General features: G+C 38.8%; 1 protein-coding gene across 2 annotated transcripts; it reads right to left on the bottom strand.

The window, feature by feature from the left end:
- Positions 1-6371: 6371 nt before the first annotated feature.
- On the bottom strand, positions 6372-27152 carry LOC102237394 (phosphatidylinositide phosphatase SAC1-A). 2 transcript variants are annotated; one of them, XM_023330913.1, is made up of 20 exons: positions 27066-27152; positions 26522-26619; positions 23873-23947; positions 23639-23766; positions 21877-22026; positions 19232-19300; positions 17395-17428; positions 16403-16504; positions 15779-15864; positions 15235-15321; positions 15064-15132; positions 13806-13885; positions 13574-13672; positions 13354-13492; positions 11466-11535; positions 10726-10798; positions 10095-10188; positions 8326-8418; positions 8190-8247; positions 6372-7879 (listed from the first exon to the last, which is right to left on the bottom strand). In XM_023330913.1, exons 1-20 carry the CDS (start codon positions 27092-27094, stop codon positions 7743-7745), a joined length of 1770 nt encoding a protein of 589 aa, XP_023186681.1. In that variant the 5' UTR covers positions 27095-27152; the 3' UTR covers positions 6372-7742. The 2 variants fall into 2 exon arrangements, with proteins under 2 accessions (XP_023186681.1, XP_005814377.1); XM_005814320.2 differs by having other exon boundaries at positions 19241-19300.
- Positions 27153-27433: the final 281 nt, after the last annotated feature.

Raw genomic sequence — 27433 nt, 5'->3', positions numbered from 1 at the left:
ACCTCCTGATTCATCCTAATATACCCTCCCCCACTCCTACACCCCCCAAAGACCCCATAAATCCCAATCTTTATTATTTTAAAAAGAATGTAGTCTGGTGTAATGAAGGCTCCCTTCCCAGCAGAATCAACCTTTATGCACAAGGCATCCATTTACTTTGCCTCATGTTTTAGCTCCTCATGTCTATCGTCTCTCAATTCAGAGCACATGGAAACAGTTATTACTCTTTTCAATCACACAAGCAGGGCAACTAAAAATATTGCATATTTCATGACTTCTGCTCTGTTAGGTTTGCAAGTTTCAAACTTAGCTTTTTTACTTTGCATTTGAGTCATTTTTGTGAGCAGTCATATTTTAATAACTTGCCCTTTTTTGGTTAATTGTCACTTTTATTTCTATTTATTTGCTGTAAGACTGGACCTCAATAAATTGAAAATAAAACATGCATGCTTCTCATTAGCTGTAGCTAGGCTAATGTCAGCTAGCCATCCTAGTGAAACACAATTGAAATAGTTTTTACAGGTCAACACGTTTAAACAGCATTTAAAAGTATATCTGACTGAGTGATATAATAGATAATAACCGGGAGTCCATTAAAATAACAATAATCTTTCTTTAGCTAGATAGCTCCTCATTCCTCGGATGTTAGCATGAAGGTCTGAATCTCCTCCTTCGGTGCAGGTGTGCGGCTGTCAAAAAAGGAGCACTTGATTTAGACTCCGGCACAGGCCGGAGTTCCTGCTTGGTTGCAAAACGCAGCTAGCTGAGGCTTATGGCCCAGCCCTGTGTTAATGACTAATCACACCTTAACTTTGGCGTCACAGCTCTTTCACCAAAATATTAAAATTTTACTTTGGGCACAATTTTGAACAAAGTTTGAGTTTTCAGTTATTAAAGTTGTTGTGTATGTGATAAAACAATACATTATTCAATGGCACTATTTTGTGTTATATGTGGAAGAACACCAAATGTGGTATCAGCGCATTGATCTCACTATGTTCTTGGAAAAAATGTCTAATAAACTAAGTCACGTTCCACTGAGGTTCTGTTGAGTTTATATAGTTAAGTTATGAGAAGAAACATAACAAAAGTTTTTATTATTTTAGAACATATATGTAAATAACCCCTCCCAATCCTCCCCACACCCTCACAAAACAAAAACCACAAATAAAACAAAGCAAAACAAAACAAAACAAAACAACCAGGTCAGTGCATATCCAATCAATAAAAAGTTTCACAAAAATTTGGCATATACAAATATCCTCGATGTTGGCAGAATCAACCACAGTAAACAGAAGTAGTCACTTGTCGGTACTTTCCAAAACAGCAGTTCATCAAAGGAATTTACTTGTCCCAGTATTGCAGGAGAGGAAATAGTTCCAGTATTTCTTGAAGTTTTCTATGTCATTATTTAGCTTAGCCAGCATTTGTTCATATGACATTATTTCCAACATTAGTTCCAGCCAGTTTTTAACATTCGGAAGAGTTGAAGATTTCCATAGTCTGAGGATTGTTCTGGCAGCCGTGACCGTCCCCACTGGCACCACGGTGTTTTGGTGTTTTGACATATTAGGTGTCACTGCTTGATCCTCCAATAAGCAAAGTCTTGGTGCTATGGGTATCCCCACACCTATCCACTTTCCAATGTGTTGTAATACTGCTTTCCAGAATGTGGAAATGCATTTACATTCCCATATTGCATGTTTAAAAGTTCCTGATTCTGTTTTGCATTTCCAACATAGGTTTTTGGCGAGCAGGCCCATTCTATGGAGCCTAGATGGGGTGAAATAAAATCTATGTACTATCTTATAGTGCGTAAATTTCCCTCTTGATTCCTTAATATATTTCCCATTATTTGAAAGTACTTTCAACCATTCTTCATCACTAAAAATGCAGCCAAGGTCCCTCTGCCAGACAATCCCCAGACTTTTACATATATCCTTTTGCATGCTATTAAACAATTTATAAAGTGTAGATGTCTTATATTTGATTTTACTTGAGCCCATAAATTCCTGTATTGGATTATCCTTATGTGTGAAATTGTCTTCAATAATACAGTCTAATTTGTAGATATCTCCAGAAACTATCTTTCTTTAAGTTATATTTCAGCATGATATCTGAAAAAGACATAAAAACCCCATCTGTATACAAGTCATCTACAATACATATTCCCTTCACAAGCCATTGTTCCCAGTAAACAGTTTTTCTTCCAATACAGATGGATGGATTAAACCACAATGAAGAATACAACTGTTTTAAATGAGACATTCTACATATTTTATGCATCTCCTTCCGTACTAATTTAGAATGTGCTAATACTGGATTTGTGGGAAGAGGTTGTCTATTATATGTTTTACCATGGGAAAGAACATCTATTGGTCTGAAAGGGTTCACTAATTCTTCTTCAATATTCATCCAACTCAGATTTGTTTCTCCCTTTTCAAAATATTTGAACAACCTAGACATTTCAAAAGCGAGATTATATAACCTTACATTAGGGAGGGCCATGCCCCCTATGTCCCTTGCACACCACATTTTCTTAATGCTAATTCTGGGTTTCTTCTTGTTCCAAAGGAAGTCCTTAACATAAGTCTCATACTTATGAGACTTATGTTAAGGACATAAGGACATAAAATATTCTAATTAGGCTGAGCAAGGTTGAACAGCCTCCATGTTCAACCTCGCCTGTGATGTATACCCATCACATGTTTGTATACCTGTGATGGGATGTCAACAGGCACCATCATGGACACATAATTGAACAATGGGGCTATCGCCATTTTTATTACATTAACCTTTCCCCATAAAGAGTTTCAATTTTGCCCATTTATTAAGATTAGTTTTTATTTTCTGAAGAAGCAGTTCCATATTCAGAAGCATTATTTCCTCTAGATTCGAATGAAGCAGTATGCCGAGATATTTTATACCTGAGGGAAGCCACTTAATTTTGAATATGATTCAACACACTGTAATAGAGCTGGAACAGAGACAGTTGGATCTGCTATAATAGCTAAGATGTCATCAGCATACATAAGCAACTTGTGCTCTTTTCCTCCTGCATAAATTCCTTTGATTCTTGGATTGACTCTTATTGCTACTGCTAATGGTTCCACAAACAGCGTGAAAAGTAATGGGTTGGGGTAGGGTTGGGGTTATTAGGGCTGATTATCTTTCAGCTGGCAACAAGTTATTTAACCCCAGCTGATGCAATGAGTAACTCCTCATTTCTTAAACAACCATGGCAAAAGACACATCCTGTGGTCGTGGAAAAGACGTTAGTCTGTTTAAGAAGAGTCAAATCATTGGCATGCATCAAGCAGAGAAAACATCTAAGGAGATTGCAGAAACTACTAGAATTGGGTTAAGAACTGTCCAACGCATCATTAAAAACTGGAAGGATGGTGGGGAACCATCGTCTTCCAGGAAGAAATGTGGTCAGAAAAAAATCCTGAATGATCGTGATCGGCGATTACTTAAACGTTTGGTCAAATCAAATCGAAGAAAAACAACAGCAGAACTCAGGAGTATGTTTAATTGTGAACGCAAAAGCATTTCCACACGCACAATGCGAAGGGAACTCAAGGGGTTGGGATTGAACAGCTGTGTAGCCATAAGAAAACCTCTAACCAGAAAAAAAGGCTTCAGTTTGCTAGGGAGCATAAAGATTGGACTCTGGAGGAATGGAAGAGGGTCATGTGGTCTGATGAGTCCAGATTTACCCTGTTCCAGAGTGATGGGCGCATCAGGGTAAGAAGAGAGGCAGGTGAAGTGATGCACCCATCATGCCTAGTGCCTACTGTACAAGCCTGTGGGGGCAGTGCTATGATCTGGGGTTGCTGCAGTTGGTCAGGTCTAGGTTCAGCAACATTGTGTGCCCAAAGAATGAGGTCAGCTGACTACCTGAATATACTGAATGACCAGGTTATTCCATCAATGGATTTTGTCTTCCCAAATGGAACGGGCATATTCCAAGATGACAATGCCAGGATTCATCGGGCTCACATTGTGAAACAGTGGTTCAGGGAGCATGAGACATCTTTTTCACTCATGGATTGGCCACCACAGAGTCCAGACCTTAACCCCATTGAGAATCTTTGGGATGTGCTGGAGAAGGCTTTGCGCAGTGGTCAGACTCTCCCATCATCAATACAAGATCTTGGTGAAAGATTAATGCAACAGTGGATGGAAATAAATCTTGTGACACTGCAGAAGCTTATTGAAACAATGCCACAGCGAATGCGGGCTGTAATCAAAGCTAAAGGCGGTCCAACAAAATATTAGAGAGTGTGACCATTTTTTGGTGGCGACTTTTTTTTTTGGCCAGGCAGTGTATATATACTGCTCAAAAAAATAAAGGGAACACTTTAAGTGTTAAACACCTGTTTAAGTGTTCCCTTTATTTTTTTGAGCAGTGTATATAGGGATGCTAGTCCAATCTTCAGGGTTGGACTAGCAATAAAATAAGCTCTCCTACAATTACCTAACAATGTGTTTTATCTGTTCAGAGGTTAACTAAGAATAAAGAAGTAGCTGTAAATTATTATGAAAAATTAATTTAAAAACAGGTGTGTATATAAAAAAAACACCCAGAAAAATAAACCCTGGGAGTGGTGAAGCGTTGTCGGATAAGCAAACAGACTATCTAATCTTAGTTCTGAACTGAAAAATAGAAACAGGTTTTATTTGTGTCCACTGCTGTAATCGCTTAGGTAACATCAGATAGATTAGTTCATGGATTTGAAAATGCCTCTAAGATCTCTTCAAAACATAATAATTCCTTTTATGTGTAGGAAAATTCAAGAATATATTAAAAGGTCACCAAAATATACTACACCTCCAGAGGAAATTGTGCTAAACAGTGGAGAAATTCCAGCCAGATTAACTTGTGATCCACCTGAATCTGGTGTTATTTGAACTGTTGAAATTGCACAAAAATCTGTGAGGGACGGCAAAGTCCCTGCTCGAAATTCCGTGAAAGAGGTGTACGGAGCCCCATGCAGGAAGAAAAACAGTGAGTGACTGAGGGTCATTGTGCTTAACGGAAACCCTGTAAATTCTAGACATTAACAGGTACCATAGAATTGCACAAAAATCCGTGAGGGACAGCAGAGTCCCTGCTCGAAATTCTGTGAAAGAGGAGTACGGAGCCTTGTGAGAGAAGCCCATCAAAATGCTGTCTACATCGTTTTAAGCTGTGTGATTGTGAGCGTGAGGGGGAATAAAAATAGCAATAGATATTTTGTTCCATATAACACAGTAGGAGTGTAACAGGTAAACCTTCTATGGACGCAAACTCGACTAAAACCCACCTGTTTAGGATTGTATTTGAAACGTAATCAATTACAAATTTATTGATGGAACTTGACTTAATGTCGTGTTTTGATTGTTGATTCTATGTTGCATTGTGTTTCTGTGTTTGATATGATGTAAAGCACTTTGAAATGCCTTGCTGCTGGAATGTGCTATACAAATAAAATTTGATTTGATTTTGATATAACAGACTGAAACACTGATGGCATTTTAAATTAGGATTCCCACAGTTTAACAGTCAGAATTTGTACTATCACCCAGCATTTTTAGAGTAATGATGATTATTTCACATCTTCTCAGTCTTATATTGACTGACATGTTCTGCAAATTTATCAATAAATGTAAACAGTTCTGATATTGTGCAAATTAATTCTTTGCTCATTTTATGGAAGCCAAATTATTTCAATGGCACCTTAAGACATCTCTGGGCTGCAGACACGAAGCTGTGCAACTTTGGAATTTGATAATATTCTTACAGTTAATGTTTGCCTGGCAAAGCTGTCAAACAATATTACCTCCAAAACATTGGCAGCAAGTGAATATTTCTTTAGACAATAAAACAAAACTGGTCCAAAAAGTGAATTAGACAAAAACGCTAACCGAGCTCATACCAGTATTCATTGACTTCCGAGAGCTAAACTAGACAGACAGAAATGTGATCTTCTTACCTGTCATTGATTCTCATTTAACGGACACCTCACGCTTTCAGAAACAGACCCAGATTAACTGGTGACACTTTCAGAACTCAGTATAGTGAAGATTTTAACCCATTTCTGATGTAAAACTATATAAAAAATTATTTTTCAGTGTTGTCTCTTATGGTTGAGTATTAGGGTCACTTGATGAAAAGAATAAAGATGTTTATTAGGAGAAAAATATATGTATCAACAATAAGGAGGGAATGACACATCTGCGGTAGCCATGTCTTCTGTAAATTGGCTAGGAAATAAACTATAATGTTACAAAAAGAGTTTAAAATTATTTTTTTCTATTTTTTAGTGGACATTTAATTGAAATATCATACAATGTGAGGGTGATATGAAAAATAACATAGCCAGTCGAACTTTCTAAACATTTTATTTTAAATCCCATGGCTCTTCCAACATTCATGTCGGCTTTCAGTGATTATTAATCTTCAAAATTGATGATCCTCCAGACTAAGATAATACATAAAACGGAAAAATGTAATTATTTATTATGCGGCCCGGTACCAATTGGTCTGTGGGTTGGGGATAATAGCCTGAGAGGGCCTGTATGATGTTATTCAGATTCGCCTCAATTTTTTTCTTCCTTTTCTTTTAAAAAAAATTTGTCAACAGTAACACAGTGGGGCATTATATAAAATTACACTGATCAAAAGCAATATAATAAACTACTCAGATAAAGTTAGCCTGCCTTCCTGTGTTTACTGTGTAGATTCCAGTAGAGTGGACTTCATGATGCCATCAACCCATCGGTGAAAAAATGGCAACCTCCATGGGTGAAAAAACTACTATAACGGTGAAAAACAGAAGATGTACATTTTTGAAGTAAATATGAGTTTTGGTGTATCACAAACATCAATATTTTAGTTTGTAGGAAAATTACAACATATTTATGCCAACATGTTCATCTAATAGGGTTAGGGTTAGAGTACCCTAACCCTATTGTGGTTGATTCTGCTAACATCGAGGATCTATGATAAAAATTTGAAATTTCTAGATGCTTTGCATCCAGAAGTGGGAAAACTTGCAAAATCGACAGTATATTAAATACTTGTTCTCCCCACTCTATATGATACTGCTTAGTCATAATGAACCAGCCACATTCACACACACTGATAGCCAATTTCAGGTTGTTTGTCTTGCTCAATAGACATGTGGACAAGAACTCAGAAATGGAACCAACAGCCTTCTTATTGGCAGATGGTTGCTTTACTGACAGGCATCAAGTCATCCATAAATTGGTGCTGTATATAATGCTCACTTTGAAACAGGCCAGGGCAAAAAAACTGACAAAGCTGCTGAACAGCAATATCTAATCTATGCTTTAACAAATGCAAATATAAAACATGTACATTCTGAAGCGTCATTCATTTACAACGATGTGGTCTTCTCAGTTATCACATATTAATGCACTCAAAAAAGATAAAAGAAAAAAAGAAACTGTGTGAGTGCTCAGTATTGTCCTTTAACTGATGATTCTACTAGGACACCAGTGGACACACAGTCCTGTCCACTACAACGGGTTACGTGTGGACAGCAGCAGAACCCCTGCAGAATCTCCCAGTCCCAGTATCAGTTGTTTCACACTGGGCTGGTTGTGGTAGCCATCATCCTTGTCTGCTCTGGTCATGTTTAATACAGGCTCCAGGCCTGCAGATGGCGATGGTGGGGGGGAAGTGATGACATGTTAAGGTCGCCAGGGCCCAGCTGCTTTCCACACGCACACATTCAGTCCAACTTCTCCTTCTGAACCAGCTTGGGAGCGTCCACAAAGTCCCGTCCATTAAACAGGATCAGGCCACCTGTCAGAACGCTGGCTGTTCCCCAGAACAAAACATAGGCCAAAGTCTCAGTCCACGTGTCACCTGAAACACACAAGCCAATAAGTTCTGCACCTACCGTACACTTACTGAAGACTCTGCACATTTATATGGGATACACCTTCAATAAGCCATTTAAACTCATGATTTGGTTTTGATGACCTTCATCTTTCAAATACTTGATCACATCATGGACCCTGCCTATAACTGACTGTGTTCAAAGTGTACTCAAGTTCAAAGTGCTTGAGTAGACCCCTGCCCTACAGTTCCACAGGTAGTCTCGCTGCTGTCAGAACTTCTCCATGCCATTACAAATCAATTACTGCTAGTGTTAGTTCACCAAATTGTTTCTTACCAGCCATTAGTAGACAGATGATGCACATAGAGAAAGCTACAACCATGACGATAGGCAGCTGGAAAAGAGAAACAGACAAGAATCCCAATTAGTACAACAACACAACTCTTTGTTTGTATTCTTGACGTTTTCTTACAGTTAAAAACTTCCAGTCTTTGGGATCTTGCAGTGGAGTGATCCAGTCTGCTTCGTCCACAGCATAGTTCCCCAGGAACAAGTCAATGGAGTCCTGGTTTAAAACACAAACAGAGGTGGCTTCTACCCTGAGATGATTTAGGATGTCAAAGTCAGCCTGACTTTACGTGACAAACTGTGGCCAGGAAAGCAATTCTTGCTTTAGAGTCATACTAAGGTTTTATTCTGAACTAAAGGAAAAAAAGAAGCAAGGAGAAAAATAATCAGAAAATAAATCATAATTATTTCTGACTTATTTTATTTGTTTTATTATTATAAAATAAATATTTTAATCCCCCTTCAACATAGCTGAAATGGTGTTATTATGCAAACCCTGGGTATTATTATTTCCAGTTGAATGGAAGCTGGATGTCAACAAGTGGGTGACTTGCTCGGCCCAGCCCCAGAAGGACTGGGCCGAGCCCAGCCCCAGAAGGACTGGGCCGAGCCCAGCCCCAGAAGGACTGGGCCGAGCCCAGCCCCAGAAGGACTGGGCCGAGCCCAGCCCCAGAAGGACTGGGCCGAGCCCAGCAGGAGCTGCCACAAGTCATTAAGGCTCAAGTTCGCTTCTCTGTTGGGATAATTCCAAACATTTTTCTGTACCATTGAATTACTGCAAGAGGCTGTCAAGAATATTCAGTTTTGCAGAATATATTTCTGACTTAATAATAATAGTTTATTAATCAGCTAAAGTTTCTTGACCTTTATGCCTTTATCTGGAGAGGACATCTTTTTACTCATTTCCAGAGATTGGATATACAAGGAATTCTCAAAAACTGTTAGGTAAATTGTATATATTATCAAATATTTGTTGTTTCATGTGCCTTTATAATGTTCTTGTCTGATATGCCTTTATTTGTTTTGTTTCATCTTAGCATAAAGAATGTTTCTGTGTTGTTGAATTACTTTGATTCCTTTCTCAGAAAGCCTCTCTGAGGAAGAGCAGAGAAACTGTTTTCACAGGTTTATCACTCAGCAGAAACCTCTGCATCCTGATCTACTAGATAGCTATAAAACTGTCGCCGTGAAGATGTACAACTTGCTCTGTTTTACCCTGTGTCTGGAACAGAATAATCTAGTGCAAGATAACATGTGTTTTAGTTAGTGATTGTCATTAGCACTGCAACTGTGATGAAGTGTTTTGCCCCCACCCCTTAGAGTTGCAGTGTTCTCTGTGATAGGGACTCGGAAAGTAATAAAAAGAGAGGAGCGGACAAATGTGTTTTCAGAGCGGTTGGAGATGTGTGACTGGAAACACATCTCTATCCATTCTCCTAGTGAGATAAAAAGAATCTAACTCTTTTGTCTTTTCTGTGTTTGTTTAATTTGTCTTTAATAGGTGTCAAACCTGACAAAAACAATGCATATATTTTCCAATGTTTATCTCACATTAGGCCCACGATGGTGCCCCAAATGTCTGCTTTACAAGGCTTACTCTACCTATCCTGGTTTCATTTGTTTTAATACTTTAGTCAGGTAGACTCAGCAAGTACCCAGCATTAGGCTTTATGTCAAACCCAAATATACAAATTGTGAGTCACACCGGCAGAAAAAGAGACAGGTGGAAAGCAATAGGTGTTTCATCATCAAAGTCCTAATCATGTTAAATTCAAATAATTTAGACAATTGTACAATTACACATCTGCAACACAGTAGTGTCTCCAGTTCAGTCAGTGCTTTGATGAGGGTTTAACACACAAATCCTAATATTGCCATCAAGACTAAACTCACCTGCCTGAAGCCGTCTGAAAAGTTGTTCTTGTAATATCTGATTGCAGAGTTCCAGCCATCCATCACAGCACCCCACACAGTCCTCTTCCCCATCCTGAAACACACAGAACACCACTACAGCAACAACAAGACATCACTGAAACATTTTTATGAAACAGTATCAACATCAAATAAATCCTATGAAGCTATTTGCAGATATTCTTTGAGTTATAAAAGTGGTGACGTATGGAGCCTCTGAGTGCAGTTAGTTGAACCAGGTCTGTTGGTGATTGTCCACCGTCGCTGTGATCGTCAGTCACTGACTAGAATTCTTTTAAACTACGGTACTTTGAATAATTAACTGAGCATACTATACTGCTTGATAACTAGGAGGAACTGGAATGCATGTGTGACTAAATTAAAATTATCTTTTGAAGAGTGCTTTGAAGTGATACTTGTTGTGAAATGGCACTGAATTAACTGAATTGAATGTGAATATGAATAGGCAGAGGCAAACTGACCTTTATTCAAAAGTTCATATTAAGGTGGTGTAGCTAGTTTAGTCATTAAAACTGACCTAGTTTTTACCTGTGACTTCTACAGAGAAGAATGAAGGCAGATCAGCTGGTTGTTAGATGGTGAAAACACTGACCTGGTGAAGTCTGTTTTTAAGGCACCAGTTCCAGCATACTGCTTGGCACATGCATCAGCATTGTCTGCCCACGCTGCAAAGAAATAAAATAAATTAAGAGGAACATAAAGTGATAAACACTAATGTTATTAAGGCCTCCATTTTAACTCTGAAGTTTTATTAGATGTCATATTTAAAGTCTAGATAAGACTACAGAGGCCAAGGAGTCAGAGGGAAGTGAACACGTTGAGGTCCCTGTTCACCTGGTTCCAGTCACCAACCAGAAGACCAGTGATCACTGAAAGTAGACTGAACAATATATAACATTTTTCATCATAATATTAATATGTGAAGATTTACAATCTCATTTGACTACTTAGATGTAGTACCTAGTAGGAAATACTAATTCCCTACTATGGGTTTGAAAGCTATACATTCAAACCTGTAATGAGAATCGATACTGCTATATTGAGCATTTGCATTGTAATGTCAGGGTTTTCTATGATTGTGCAGAGCTGCTTGAAAGCTACCAGTTTGTTCAACTGGAAGACTTGGTGCTGTGAAACAGGCTGCTGAACAGTGTGGTGCCAGACACTGAGGGGCCCCTCAGATATCCTGTAAACTACATTCCTTGGATGTTTGGAACTGTACCAGCAACACAAAAGGCTTAACTGTCACTATTAAGAGATGATGTTGTTATAATAATGCTTGAATGGAACTGAGGGTATAGTGAACCTACTTTTATGTGGGGAAATGCTCACCATTCTTATAAATCTTCTCAAAATTAGTCTGGTCTTCGATCTTCTGTCCCAGGTGGAGAAGTCCCATTTTCTGCAAAGACAAACCCATAAATATCAACAGCTGTCAGAACCAAGAACACACACTAAAACAGGGGAGCCCAAAGTGGGTCCTGGTTGCCCGGCATCCTGCATGTTTTAGTTCTCTCCCTGGTTTAACGCACCTGGACCAAATGATGCCACAGTTAAAGGCATAAGAAGAACATTGACATGCTGAAAAGGTTGTTGGTACCACCAGGGAGAGAACTGAAACATGCAGGATGCCGGCCCTCCAGGACCCACTTTGGGCTCCCCTAACCTAAAAGTTTGAATTTATGGTTCAAACATTTCTTGTGTTTCCAGAATTCAGCTTTCTGTGAAACTAACTATTCCTTTATTCATTCTCTATAGTTCTTAGGCCAATAATGATGACTCATTGTTTTACTTAATGCTGATTATTTACTCTACTGCACTCCTTTAGGCTGGTATTATGGCTGCAGTGGGTCTCTGCCCTTTTTCCTTGCAGGGTTCTGGATCCAGGCCTTCTGCAGGTGTGGTGTTTTTCCCTGATTGGTGCTCTGCTGTTTTAAAGCTGCCATGCTGCAGCAGACAGGAGGCTTTTCCCTCTCCCTCCTCAGAACTCCATTTGGTTTGGTTTGTATCTTATGGTTGGGTTTTGTTAGGTTTGTTTTGCATTTGTTTATTTCTGGTTAGCTAGGGGATTTGCATAAATTTATTTTGGTTTCTGATTTCAGGTATTCCCTTTATCAGGTTTTATTTCATCAGAAAATCCTTGTGTGGTCTCTTTTAATATTACCCCACCAAACGAGCCTGGTGGACATAACATTGGTCATCACCTAGTTTTGTTTGCATTTATTCTATTCACAACATTTAAAGTTGAATATTGCTTTATGTTTGTGACTGGCAGAATTATTTTCACTTCATTGATATTACAAGCATGTTTGTTTGAAGGAGTCAAACTCCCACCAGAGAGCATACAGAAAGAGTTGCAAAAACCTACAAGTCAGACAAAAATATCAGCATTTTTTTCCATGCCAAGGTCTGAGCATGATGCTCAGGAGGAATGGAACAAATGTCATGGACGAACTCATGGGAAGCAGGAGTGCCAGCTTGCTCTCCTGCTTGTATCATCACGAGTAACTATTATTTCTGTGGTTAAAAGAAGGTAGGGGTGCACCGATTGCAGTTTTCGGGCTGATCATCCATATTTAAATGCTTGACTGATTTTGGCCTACAACTATTTGTTTCTGTACCAAATATGTCAAAAAAGTTGAAAAGTTGGCAACAGAAGGCTGTCCATTGTCAAATGCAGCCCTCTGTCAGACTCTTGAGGTGGTAGAAAAAAATCAGTGGATAAAATCGGTTTCACATGCAAGTATTGACCAATCAATGATCACCCAAAATTAAAGAAATTGGGATGGATCAATCTACACACCCCTAAAAATAACCCCTTTGTGCCTCCCCAAGACCAAGTCCAAATTGTAAACACTTTACTATATTACGTCACTGTGATGGCTGCTCCACCTGTTATTTATATCTTTAGTGGCTAACATAGTGAATCTCAAGGAGATGGCTGGAACAATGTTTATTGGCAAAGAAAGAGAAGTGTTTGAAAAAAGGAGGTAAATGGTCATCACAATTTTCTGCAACAGAATAAGAATAAAATTATTTCCTGATATCTGATATGAAGTCTCTCTCCCTAGAGAATAAGAATGCTTGTAGCACTGCACACCGGAAGTGCTTATAACAACTTTTTTTAAGACTAGAAGTTCTAGAATTTTTTAACTATTTTAACTGTAAAACATTTATTTCCTTAAATTTCTGTGTTGACATAGTGCATGTGAGGAGATACCTGCAGTTGTGATTGTAGGGCGCGTCGGGCTAGCAGACTCTGGATGACATTGGTACGGTCCAGACAGTCCATGCAGTTGCTCCGAAATGTACCCTCTTGGTTTATCAGTACCTTCCCTTCAGCGTCCACAAGAAAATATCTGAAACCATATGTAGTGCACACCATGATGTTTGATGAACAGCAACCCCTTAATGGACAAGCCTAAAGCCAAAAAACAGACCCAAATTCATCCTGTATTTCAGAAACACTGTCCAGTAAAATCTGAAGCCGATGCCACCTCATCCGACTACATTCCTTGTGAAAGTCAAATGCTATGTACCTGCAGAGAAACGATCTGTTAGCCAAAAACTCCAACATAATTCTTTAAGAAGCACAAAGACCAACACATTATGAATATACAGGCAGAGCTGAATCATGTGAAGACTAAGGGGTAAACTTGGAAGTGATCTTACTTGATCATACCATTACCCGAGCTGGTTACCATCTTGTCAAATGCTAGTTCCAAAGGCTTTTCAGAACCTTTTTGGTTGATCTGTGGAAGAATAGACAAATTTGTGATAAAAACAGCCCATTCATAATTCAGTCAATGTGTGCCTTGTCTCAGTAGAATCACCCCTAACATGGTGGGGAAGTCCGAGTATCCCAAGTGGAGTCTCCCATCTCAGATTAGCCTCAAAGGAGGGGTCAGACAAGACCGATTCAAACGTTATGATAGGAGTTGGACAGTATAAAACTTCAAGGAAGTTTGGGGGCAATGTGGTGCGGTGGGGGTTCACTGCATAGTACCTTGGGTTCATCAAGCCTTGGTTCCTTGGGCTGAGTCCATTTGGAAAACAAACTATGACAAACTGGGAGGAGGAATGCCTAGTTCAGGTGCTTTGGGAGTAAAGTGGCAAGTGAGGATGGATACACAGGTATCCAACATATTCTGGCTCTATGGACATTGGAATGCTACCTCACTAGCCACTGGCACCAGGTAGTTATAGTTAAACTTACCTAAACACAGAACCTGGGCACTGGAACCTTGCTCCTAGAGAGGGGCTGTCTTGGGAGAGCAGCATTGGGCAGGAGTGGGAATACTCACAAGGCCCTGGCTGAGGATCTTTGTTTAAAAATTTGCTCCAGTGAGTGAGAATCAACCCTGGCTGCTTCAAGTCATAGCAGATTGTTGTCTGTGGTTATGCACTGAACAAGCAACTCAACTCATAGTAACTGGCATTGTTCTGGAAAAGAATACCATAGGGATACCCTTGTGGTTCTGGAGGACTTTATGTGACTAATCAATCAATCAAACTTTACTTTTTACAGCACCTTTCAGCAACAAGGCATTTCAAAGTGCTGTGCATCATAAAAACACTGACACAAGGGAGAAGCTCACTAGGATAGGACTGGATAGGAGTCGGTGGCATGTCTAAAACTTGGTGAAGATCAGAGTGGACTCACTGCTCCTCTACAACTAAAAGAGCTTGGTAAGGTGATTTGGGAATGGGATCAGGACGGTTCCTAGGAGACTTTCCAAGCACAGCCATGTGGGAGGAGACCCCAGGGCAGACCCCCAACTCACTGGAGGATGTTTGGTTGGTGAATGAACGAAAGAAGGAATTATAGATGGAAATTTATTTACCCCAGTGAAATCACTATGTAGCTGTCTGTAAATTTTACAATTTATAGGACAGAATTATAACTTATAATAAAACCATGTTTGCTCACCAAGTTCAAAATGACTTGTTTTCCATACAGAACAACCTGGGAATCAAAGTGCCTCTGGAATCCATCTAACTACAACAAAAATCAAAGAGGAAAAGTACATAAGACATTAAAAGTAAAAAAAAAAGTACAATGTCATGTCATGATTTATGTAAAATAAGAGTGAAAACTGACATGGTTAACCACTTTGCTGATCTGTGGCTTTGGCTTGTACTTCAGATTGGGCCTTTGAGACCAATAGAAAGGGATGGAGCCTCTGGTCTAGGAAAAACAGAACATATTGCATAAGGACAAAATTATTATGCTTACACACATTCGCTCTTCCATCAGAACAAATGAACATGGTTTAAAGTTTAAAAGCTTGCACTGGTTTTGCAAACCATTTTTAAATGTGATAGCAAAGATGCACTTCAAAGGTTTGTATGTCTCAATGAATATGGAAAATGGAAAATGCAGACTGAACAGTGATGAAAAAACCTATGATCAAGAAACAGAAAATAAGGGCAAACACTAGCAGCCAATCAATTTACTTTACTTGGTCACTAACAGACTCACTACCTCAATAAAAAAACCCAGCAAAATCAGCACTGTGAAGATCCAAATATTAAGGCTGTCCCTTTACAAAGCCCTGACAAAAAACAAACAACACTAAAAGCCGTTATTGATTGGTTTACTTTCCCATTGCTGGATGACTTGGAATCTCAGCTGTTTGACTCACCTGCACAAATGAGGCCTTGTAATTGTTGTATTGCACAATTTGCTCAGTTTCCACAAAGTTAGCAGCATGGCCTTCTGAATCAATGCCTGTGTTAAATGAGCAACAACCAAAAAAACATTTATCTTGATAATAATGTCTGCAAAAAAGCTGGTATGCTGTGGTAAGAAGCATGCAAATGACGTAATTACCATTACATGCTAGAAAAACAGAAACATATTTAGAAACTAGAAGAAAGTTCATTTTGCCTAAATTATAATAATAGCATACATAAAAATATAAACTTTTGCACTGGTTTTATTGTCATTTACTACAAAAACCTAGTCATTCACTAATGTGAACATCGTACCATAACGTATTTTGGACATACTCATCAACCCGCAGATAATAACACAATGCCATTTATAAAAAAACAAAAACAAGCAACTTTAAAAGTGTCAAAGCTTTACACAGTAAACGGTTGAATAAAAACTGCAACCCCATATTTCTGTGTACCAACCCCAGTTTTGTTCATCACATTGGGGACAAATGACAAAACAGCATCAGATATTTGTCTCCAGAGAGCCTGCAGGGGTCACAGAGCAACAGGAGACGTTAGCCAAGTTAAAGACGGCTTGCAGCAGTTACCTCGGACATAGTAGCGGACACCGGCTCTGAAACAGCTTCTTCTGGAGATGATAATCCACTCAAACACCTTTCCATTGATGGAGCTCGAGTTAATGGTAATGACTGGGAAGGAGACATGTTAAGAAACCAACAATACTTGTACATGGAAACAGAAGGACTCAATGTGACACATAAAAACAACCAAGAAACAATACAGAAACATACCTCAGACGAGATTCAAGTGGAGATTTGTTTTTTGTTGGGTTCATTATAAAATAAGATAGATTGCAGTTAATGCATTGCTGTTTGTATTTAACTTTTTGATAAGCACTTTAGAGGGTCAGCATGAAGCAACAGTCACACATGCTTCAACTTGCCTGTGGCTTTGCTGCTGGTAATCCTGGATTTCCCCACTGAGCTTAAAGGTTGTTTGTATTCTAATCAACAGTCAGGCACCAATTAATGATTCTCACTTCTAAGGTTAATTTTCAAATGAAACCAGAATATTCCGAATAAATATTTTAAATTACTTTTAGTATGCCAACATGTCTACTGTTATTTTAGACTTTGGTTGAAATCATTTAAATGCTTAAAATATTTATGTTTTGTAAATTGCTGCTTTGGAAAATCAAATGTATTAATGATAAAGTACATCTTAAATGTGTGGCTCAAACAAACATAGTAAAAGTTACTCTTGTTCAACTTCCAAAATCAGACATCAGTTTATTTGTTCCCGATCTGTGTCAACATTCTGCTCCACCACCAGAATGGAGTGATTATATCAATGTTGGCCTTGTGATTGATTGATAATAATCCAGTCAAAGACTACGATTTCATCATTTTGTGATCAATTTATACACTGAAAACAGGCTGAAGGACTTGAGACTCCCTCTCTGAAGCAGTGTAGTAGAGGAACATGTTTTTATTGAAGTTTATGATTTCATCATTTCACTTTCTAACCTTAATTTTATTGGAAAAAATAAACCAAGGCAGACAGCCACAGAAAAGGATACAACCATGGACAACAGGATACACAAACCTGTGCAACTGTAAAACAGGTGAGGAAACGTTACCATGTGAACAATTCAAACACACACTCCCTCACCAAACTTTAGCTGTTCAGCAGCCCAACCCAGCAGACAAGACACACAGCAACCATGCTTACATTTGTTAAGCAGGGGTGCACCGATTATCAGTAATTGGCCGACACATGTGAAGTCGATCTTATCCACAGATCTTCACTACGTCAGCAAAAGTCTAAAATCAACCACTTTCTTCTTTTGCTCTCCTGTGAGAGAGGTTTGACTGACAGACCGGACCACAGCTCATGTCTGCATGTTTGCAGTTAACAATATTCACCCCACTGTTACCAACTCAGTTTTTTTCTTGCTACATTTAGAAACATTTCAGACAAAAAAAAAATGTATATCGGACAAAATTGGAATCAGCAGGTCAGGCTTTTTAAAGATCAGTAATTGGCGATCAGTCAGAAAACTGCAATCGGTGCAGCCCTGATACATTGGGTTATGACAAATATTTCTTAACCAATTCATCAATTCACCCATTTAGTATTTCAATTTCATTTTCATTATCACCCATGTATTGTAATGTGAAATCTGTACTACAGGTTAACTTTGAGGAGCATCTTTTATAGATGCAAGAAACTACAAACGATTACTCTTTGAGTTCTTAGAGGTAAAGGTCGTAAATTGTCCATCCTGAACGACTTTGGAAGCCTACCCCTTTCAGGTGAACGGATTGTTAAGCAGGTATACTATATTGCCAAAAGTATTTGCTCACCTGCCTTGACTCACATAAGTAACATCCGAGTCCTTATCCATAGGGTTCAATATGACGTTCAATATGACATTTCTCCACAGAAGTTGCAGAAGTTGTTCTGAAGCTAGAACAACTTCAACTCTTCTGGGAAGGTTGTACAAAGGGTTTAGGATGTGTATGGGGATTTTTGACCATTCTTCCAGGAGCACAATTGTGAGGTCACATACTTGATGAGAAGATCTGGTTCTCAGTCTCCAATCTAATTCATCCCAAAGGTGTTCTATCAGGTTGAGGTCAGGACTCTGTGCAGGCCAGTCAAGTTCATGGACACCAGACTCTGCAATCCATGTCTTTATGGACCTTGCTTTGTGCTCTGGTACACAGTCATGTTGGAAGAGGAAGGAGCCAGCTCCACACTGTTCTCACAAAGTTGGGAGCATGGAGTTGTCCAAAATGTCTTGGTATGAAGAAGCATTCAGAGTTTCTTTCACTGGAACTACAGGACCAACCCACACCATAATCAACCCCAAATCATAATCCTTCCTCCACCAAACTTTACCTTTGGCACAATGAGGTCAGACAAGTACCGTTCTCCAGGCAACCGCCAACCCAGACTCATCCATCAGATTTCCAGATGGAGGAGCATAATTCGTGAACCACTGCTCTACAGTGGCAGCGTGCTTTACAGCACAGCATCTGACACTTTGCATTGGACTTGGTGATGGCTTGGAAGCAGCTGGTCACCATGGAAACCCATTTCCTGAAGCTCACTGCTCACTGTTCTCAAGCTAATCTGAAGGCCACATGAAGTTTGGAGGTCTGTAGTGACTGACTGTAGTAAGTTGCCGACCTCTTCACACTATGTGCCTCATCATCCGCTGACCCCGATCCATCAGTTTACGTGACCTAACACTACATGGTTGAGTTGCTGTTGTTCCCAAACACTTCCAGTTTCTTATAACTCAGCTGACAGCTGACTGTGGAATATTTAGGAGTGAGGGAATTTCATATTGCAGACGTGCTGAAACTTATTTCTGGTGCTGGCAAAAAGCTATTAAACAGGTCACTTACGTATCTTACCTCTGGCTGTGTCATAAACTCCCGTAGCAAGTGGCCATTCCAAACAAAGCGCTGATCTGCCTGGAACAAACAGAGTTAACATGTAAATGGGGCTACAAGAATCACACCAACAGCAGATATGACATTAAAAATGTATGCACTGCAGATATGCAAAAAAATAATAAAAAAAATCAAGACAAGCACAGGTGACACAAAAATGTCATAAGAGGAAGCAATAAAATCTTTAAAGAATTTTATATATATATTTTCAAAGCACTATTATTATTGTAAGCAATGTTAACCCTTATGATTCAAGAAGATCTGTGAAGTCAACCACAAAAGTTGGTTTCTTGTTCCAGATAAGAATCAAACTCCACCCTGTCAGGCCTTAGCCTGCTCTTTGAGATAACATCTTGCTACACCAAACTTACAATCTGGAAATAATTTAGAAAAAAGTAACAATGAAATGAACATCATTGTATGAATACGGTGCAAGTACTTTGGAGTACACAGACTTTTTTTTCTTTTTTTTAAAAGGTTTTGTTGGCTCTAGTGGCCTTTATTTGAAAGTAGTTCGACAAGAAAGATGGTAATGAGAGAGTGGGAAGACATGCGGCAAATGTCGCCAGGCTGGGAATCGAACCTGCGACCACCGCCACAAGGACTAAGGCCTCAATACGTGGGTCGTGCTTTGCCCCTGAGCTACCACAGCGCCCACCCAAGGAGTACACAGACTTGATGAAGAGCTGTACAAGTACAGGCCAGTTATCATTTATCAGAATTTTCTTTGTAAAACATGTTCTGTCTGACATCAAGTCAGACTTATCCTGTCCAGTCTAAGGTCAGCTAGGATTTCCTAGTTTATGTTTATTTTCTAAATGCCAGCAAAATACAATGCTAGCTGTATTTTCTGTCACTATTCACAGTAAAATAGGTCCTGGGATAAAAATAAAAAACTCAGAGGGGAAGCCATTATTCCTAAAGTGATATAAAATATAAAATCCAGATTACAGCTTGGAAATGCAATGTGGGACTGAGATCTTGTTTTTCTGGAGATATGTTCTACAGTCTGATTAAATTTAAAATTGTCGTGTTTGGCCATAATAACCACTGTTATGTTTGATAACTTGAGAACACCATCACAATGTTAAAATTTGGATGCATGTTACAATTGGCTGTTTTGCTGCAGGACGGACTGGTGCACTTCACACTGGTAGGCTAAAAAGGCAGCCAACAATTCCAACTGGTCTACACTGTTTGTGTCCTGAAGACTGGGCGTAAATTCTAGCATGAACAGCTGATGGAAGGAAAAAATGGAATGGGGAGTTTTCCTCAACAGTTGCTAAGATTATCTCTTCAGATTGTGTTGGATGTGCTTTTGTGTGTACTGAAAATTTTAGAAAACATACCCACTAGGATTATTTTAGCGCAACTGACATGCTAACTGAATAGTTAGAAGTCATGTGCAATGTGAATATGGGAAGATAGTGGGGGGATTTATCTGAAAAAGAATCTATTAGTTACAAGTGATTCTGAAACATTTTTGTTTGAAATGCCCATGCTTGGTAGCAACAATCATGTTTTAGAGAAGTGTTATAAACAGTGACGTGCGGTCAGGGGAGGCAGGTGAGGCTCTGCCTCACCTGTAATCATGGAAAAATAATAATGATAAAATCATTTATATTGCTATTTTCACCCTGTGGTTTGTACTATACCTATTTTTCATTTAATTTAAAAAAGTTCAGATTATTTTTTCTTCAAAATCGCTGAATTTCTGCATTTTCCCATTCAAATGCTCGGAAGCGAAGCTGGTGAGGCAGCAGCGAGCTGAGCCTCACCTGGGATTGCGCAACTTCTCGCTAACTGCACTGGCTGCCATTCTGAGAGCATGTTCCTCCTGTCTGTACGTCGCCAATAAAATGGCTAAAGAACATTTAATGTATGAGCGGATTTTCCATAATTTAGCTTATGTATATAATGTACAGTGCTTTTTTTTTTGTCACCAATTGTGTGCGTAACGTGTTTCATGTGCTGAAGAGCGATCAGAAACGAGGTGAGGCAGGCAGTTCTCCTGCCTCATGGCAGGGGGCGCTCATGATCCCAGACATTGTGACTCCACAACTGCAGAGTAAGATACTGTAAGCGAGCTAGCCATGCAGCTAGCCATACAACAAGGTCAAGTGCAGCGATATATTTATAGTTTTCTCCTCTTAACACAGCAATTAATTAATAATCGCAAAATAATACTAAAACAATACTACTGCAACAGACTAAATGTTCTGCTTTTTGCGTGGGAAATATTTGAGTGTTTTTTATTGTGGCGTTGTTGTCAGTTGCTATGGCAACGAGTCTGCGCGTAGCTGCGCTGATGCCGAGAGCGACAAAAGACGTGGTTTTGAGTTGTACTTTAACGGGTTTCCCCTTCGCTGTGGAGCACAGCACGAAATGAATAATATCTACATGTCCAAGTTTGATTGAGTGAACGGAAATAGTCTTTTTGCCCTCCAGCGTTGTCCACATGCGCGAAATTTCCTTATGTAAACAATAACATGCAGGGGGTCTATATTTGTACATCTGAATATGATTAAGTCAGTGCCTCACCAGCTATGAACCTCACCGCACGTCACTGGTTATAAAGGCTGTCTGGTGTCTCTTACCCTCTCCAGAAGACTCATGTCTTGAAAATCTGGGCTTGTGTTTGCCAGACGCTGCAGGCTGTGGGTCAGGTCATAGTCTGATGCAAAGTAGAGGCCATCTGTATGAAGCACACTGCTGATCATGGATACAAAGGTTTTGTTGTCTTGCATCTGCAATAGAAAATTCATAGATATAAAGGTCTGCTTCTTTCCAGGTTCTACTTCATTGTTCTGATCACCAAACATTTAGAACTTTCTAGAGTTGTGCTGCTTATGGTGGCAGCTCTGTTACGTTGGCTCTGATTTGTTCCTTTCTAGACTTTTGTTCATAAATTTTTTTGGATGAGAAGTTGCATGTTTGGACAATTTTCTCTCTGATTTTGGATGCTGTGCAGCTCTTTTTTACTCTCAGTTGTTATGATGTATAGCCATGGCAACAATGTGCTATTTCTACAACTGGAGTAGCTGATTAGCATATGAAAAACTAACATAGTGAGAGACAGTAGCTATAGCCTTTCCTCTGCCCATATCCCCCAGAATGATGTGCAGTTCTAGATTGGAGTTCAGTGAATATTCTATATATTGCATATTCTATCAGATGTTTACAGATGTTTGTAACACTTTATTTGAAGAATGTGCAAAAGGCTGTTATGACACTGTCATAAACAAGACATAACACCTGTAGTGAACATGAAGGAGTCTTCACACATGTTTGTCTCTTGTCATAAAATGTCATTCGGTAAATTATATTGTTAATGCAAAGTTGCATTAAAAGTCCACTAAAAGTGTCAACCTTGCAGTGCCATTTTTTTTAACCAAATGACACTTCATGACACCAGTCAAACATTAACCAAGACTCCTTCGTGTTTATGACATGGTGTTATGTTATGACATGTGTCATGTCAGTCTTATGCACGTCCCTTCAAATAAAGTGTTATCAGATGTTTTTTTATTGATACTGATCACATGTATATCATAATGTGTATTGTTATTCACTTAGTGTGCAGCTTTACTTAAAAGGTTGACATAATCCTAAGGAAACACGCACTGCCACCCCAGTCTGGTACCTGCTTGATTTTCTACACCAGCTAAAGTTTAACTGATACTTTTATTTAAATCTTAAAACACATCTTAAAATACTTAATTCCATATTTTAAGATGTGAAGCTGACAGACAAATCTGAAAGTACAAAAAAAATGTCAACCAAATTTTACTCTACAGACAGCTGAGCAGCTATTTGTGGAGTAAGTATTACTTACTCTAATTTGCTGCCATCTAGAGGAACTATTGTGAATAAGAGCAAAAACAAAAGTCTTACAACCTTCCCAAGCCTGACTTGTATTTGTTTAGACACTGTTAACCTCTCTTGAAATCCCACCACAGATTTTCAAAAGCCTTTTTTCCAAGTCAAGTCTCAGTTCTCTAATGACAAGAATAAGCATCAAACCCAAAAACATCTAGTGCACCTCTAACTCAGACCTGCTGATTGTTTGAACATTTGATAATCATCTTCATTCATTTATTTTATTCAGTTTCAAAAACCGCAAAAGGCTATATGATTATTAATAAAAATGTGAAGATACCTTTCCACATGTATAAATGTCACTAAACCAGGATTTCATATCCTTCTGAAGCAAGTCAGCTTGTCACACAGAACTGCTGTCTCTTTTTGATCTCTATGTAGCACTTTGGACATAATGTGCGGTTTGGGATGCTGCTTCTGCTTGTTGTCCTTCTGCTATAGTGGGCCATGAGGAGTGTAAGTGGTGGTAAAAGAACCAACCTGGTCATCGTTCAAGTGTAGTACTGTCTTTTTGTAAGAAATGATGTCAAAGTTCAGAGCTTTCCACACAGCATGGCCCAGTAAGTCTCCCACCTTCATCTTCTTTGTGATCACTATGAGGTACATGCCTAGATTTATGAAGAAACCAGATCATGAAGGAGATGAAAGCACACCAATGAGAGTTCAGACAGTTTGACATACTCCAGAAATAAAATCTGACCATGCTAAACATACCTGCTGGCAATCGAATAGTTCCCATAACTCCACATATTGGCATGGTTTCAGCTGACATAGGAACATCGCTTCTCACTGAGGTCCAGAAATGAGACAATGGTTAGTGGCCATGTGTTCTAAAGTAAAGAATTTCTCTATCACTAGGAATTAAGCAGGAAAAGTAGTAAGGCTTTAAAGCTCAATATTTACAAGAGCTATAAATTAATAATGGACAGCCCTGTCATAGATCTGCCAGTCTTACTGTCAATCCAACATTGGCCATGTGATGCTCCCACTAATCTGGACACACACCACCTTATGGCTCAGTGTCTTGCAAAACGACACTTTGACATGTTGGGCACAGTCAAATTTACCACCAACTGTGGAACGTGTGTGCTTCACCACAGGGTTGTCAACTGGTCTTCTCACATTGGAACTAGGGCTGTAACGATTCCTCGAATGATTAGAGTACCTCGATTATTAAAATTCCTGGAGAAAAATTGATCTGCCTCAAAGTTTCCTTGTTTTATTATTTAGTGTACCGTATTCCAGCCGGATCATTATTTGTGTTGTGCAGTGCTCTCACTTCCGCCTATGAGTTGTTGCTAAGTGGTAACAGCATAACGTCAAATTTTGTATTGTATTATATCATACATATTGTATGATATTTCAATTAGATATCCACAAAACAATAGCGAAATCTTTTTAAATACTGTTTTTGTATCATTCTATCATTTATTTCCTAGTTCATTTACAGAAGACATGGCTACCGCAGATCTATGTGGCAATGTCATTTCTCCTTTATTGTTGATATTTTTTCTCATAATTTAACTAAACATTCATATTCTTTTCATCAAGTGACTAATACTCAACTATAAGAGACAAAAAACTATTGTCTTATATACTTTTACATCAGAAACGGGTTCAAATCTTCATTCAAACTGAGATTCTGAAAGTGTCACCAGTTAATCCAGGTTTGCTTCTTAAAGCGCGAAGTGTCCGTTAGATCAGAGTCAGTAACAGGTTGGATTATTGGACATCTGTCGGCCGATATAGTTTAGTGGAGAAAACATTGCTCTCGGAGCTCAGCGACCTCTGGTACGAGTTCAGTTAGAGATGTCGTCTAATTCAAGTTTTGGACCGTTTATTTTACTGTCTAAAAAATAATATTCACTTGCTGCCAATGTTTTGAAGGTAGTATCGTTTAACAGGTTTGCCAGGCAAACTTTTAACTGTAAGGATATTGTGAACTTACTAAATTACTCAGCTTTGCGTCTGCAGCCCAATTAAGGTGCAAACGAAATAATGTGGCTTCCATTAAGTGAGCAAAGAATTAGTTTTCGTGATATCAGAACTGTTTACATTTATTGACATGTTTGCAGAGCATGTCAGTCAATAAACGACCGAGAAAATGTAAAATAATCATCAGTACTCTAACAATGCTGGGCGATAGTAGAAATTCTGACTGTTAAGTACGGTCTCCTCTTGAAGTGTGGTATATTTTGGTGATATTCCAATATATTCTTGAATATTACTTCACATACAAAGAATTATTATTGTTTTGAAGAGATCATAGACATTTTCTAATCCGTTTATTTACGTTTGTCGCGTTTTGATCAGGAAACGACACAGCCACCTAATTTTTTACAAACATCTGCGTTGAGGACCCCGTTTGACTGTCACAAGTTAATTTTAATGCGGCTCGTTTTGTTTTTAAGTGTATTTCCCCTCGTCACCAGCCTGCAAACTGTTTCCTAGTAGAGAACACAGACAAATACTGCAGATATGGCTCATAATCTGTTGGTGGTGTCTGACAGTATAATGTAGGAACATTTATTATTATAATTTTGGCTTGTGAATTTGGATATCACCACCAACTACAACATTGGCTGTTAACCTTATATCATTTAGGTGAGATTTTATTGCAGTATAACTTAACATTACTTGATATTCCTCTCTATTTGGACACGTGAACACCACAAGCAACACCATCAGGGATGTAATTTAAATTTTATTAAATATGATGACATCAACCTCATTGTTCAGCGACACTTACTGTGGGTAGTGTCGCTAAAAAATGAATTAAGTCCAGAAACAGTACGGCTGCATTGCAGGATCTGAGCCAAAAACACACTCTAGGCTAGAAGTGTTAAGCAAATCATATTACAGGTTCTTGAGAGTCAATTCCAATGTTTTTCTGATCAGTGCTGGTTACAAAAAGCAGAAACCTTCCACTTATGTTTACATTGTGGCTGTTCATGAGATTAAATGAATTTATTCCGGTGAACCTGAATGTGAATGGGATTGTGGTGTTACTCATTGATCTGGTTTTGCTCCAATGCCGTGTTTTCAAAGCGAACTCAACGCTGCTCTGTAGAAACTTGCTTTGAAATATAATTTTCACGTGCAACATTTAACATATTTGTTTCAAATGGGATTTATAGTAAAGGTTTGCAAACGGTTTTGTCACACAAGTAGCATTTTTCAACAGGCATCAACACAGCCACCTACAATTTAAAAACATCTGCGGTGCGCATAAGTTTCAACCAGTTAATTTAGCCACCAGTTAATCTATAACACCGGGCGAGAGGCGGGGTACACCCTGGATAGGTCGCCAGTCTATCGCAGATACATTTAAATATTATATTAAATAATAATAATAATGCTTACCAGTAAGTGACATCTCAGTAGATACTCTATCAATGACCAGGACATCCACAGAGTCATTATCACTTTGCTCTATGTAGAACTTTTCCGCTGTGGTGTGTCTGGGACAGGAGAACAGATCACATCATCAGTAGGCTCATCAAAACCCATAGCTGGTGCTGTGGACCTCAGAACTGAGCAAACTGGAAGCTTAACTATAAGTGCCCGGTAGAAAGCTGAAAGATAACCGACAGCGAGCTGCTGCTGGGACTAGCAGCGGTAGAGACGAACCCTAAGACTGTCAACAACACCCGCTCCGACCTGCCACAGCCTTCATCAGTCGCTTTAATGTTCTACAGACTCACTGGTACTGCTGACTTGAAACAGTTCTTTTCTAAACAGAGAAACTTTCTAAGGTGTGACATGTTGAGTTAGCTTTGTAAGATACGCACATCGAATTTACATTTAAAGTGAAAGTGAAGCGTCTACTGTTCGTGTGGTCCACACAAAGCTTCCCATGGGTCTAAAGTTGGAATAAACAGAAAATAAAGCCACTACTTGTACTTACAGGTGAAAACTACCCGCAGTGCTAGCCATCTTTTCTCTTTAATATAACCTCAGTGACGTGTCGTTGTCTTTTTCTTTTTCTTTCGTGGGGGTGGCAAGCAATGTGTAGATGTGCATTACCGCCATCTACTGGAATGGAGTGTAGATCTTAATGCTAAATATATATTACACAAATTTTTAAAAATTCTCTATATCCTCTTTATCAATTTCGTCTTCTTGAGGTATTTTAGTAAATAAAAAAAGACAAAAAGATTCAGAAGTGGAAAGTTTGTCCGAAATATCTTATTTAACTATTGTCTTGTAGTCTATGTACTAATTCCTTTCTTTCAACAGAATATTTGTAACAAACAATAAAACCTGTTTCACCGT

This window comes from Xiphophorus maculatus, chromosome 3 (assembly GCF_002775205.1).
Source record: "Xiphophorus maculatus strain JP 163 A chromosome 3, X_maculatus-5.0-male, whole genome shotgun sequence".
Lineage (NCBI taxonomy): Eukaryota > Metazoa > Chordata > Actinopteri > Cyprinodontiformes > Poeciliidae > Xiphophorus > Xiphophorus maculatus.
The sequence above is the reverse complement of the archived record's forward strand: the minus strand, read 5'-3'. Positions and strand labels throughout refer to the sequence as shown.

Bases quoted from the DNA above. Each gene is read 5' to 3' on its own strand.
- LOC102237394 (XM_023330913.1), bottom strand. From the start codon at position 27,094: ATGGCTAGCACTGCGGGTAGTTTTCACCT. The intron at 23,767-23,872 runs GTATGTTTAGCA...TCATAAATCTAG, and splicing joins AACTATTCGATTGCCAGCAG to GCATGTACCTCATAGTGATC. The intron at 10,799-11,465 runs GTGAGCATTTCC...ATTTCTTTGCAG, and splicing joins TGAGAAGATTTATAAGAATG to CGTGGGCAGACAATGCTGAT.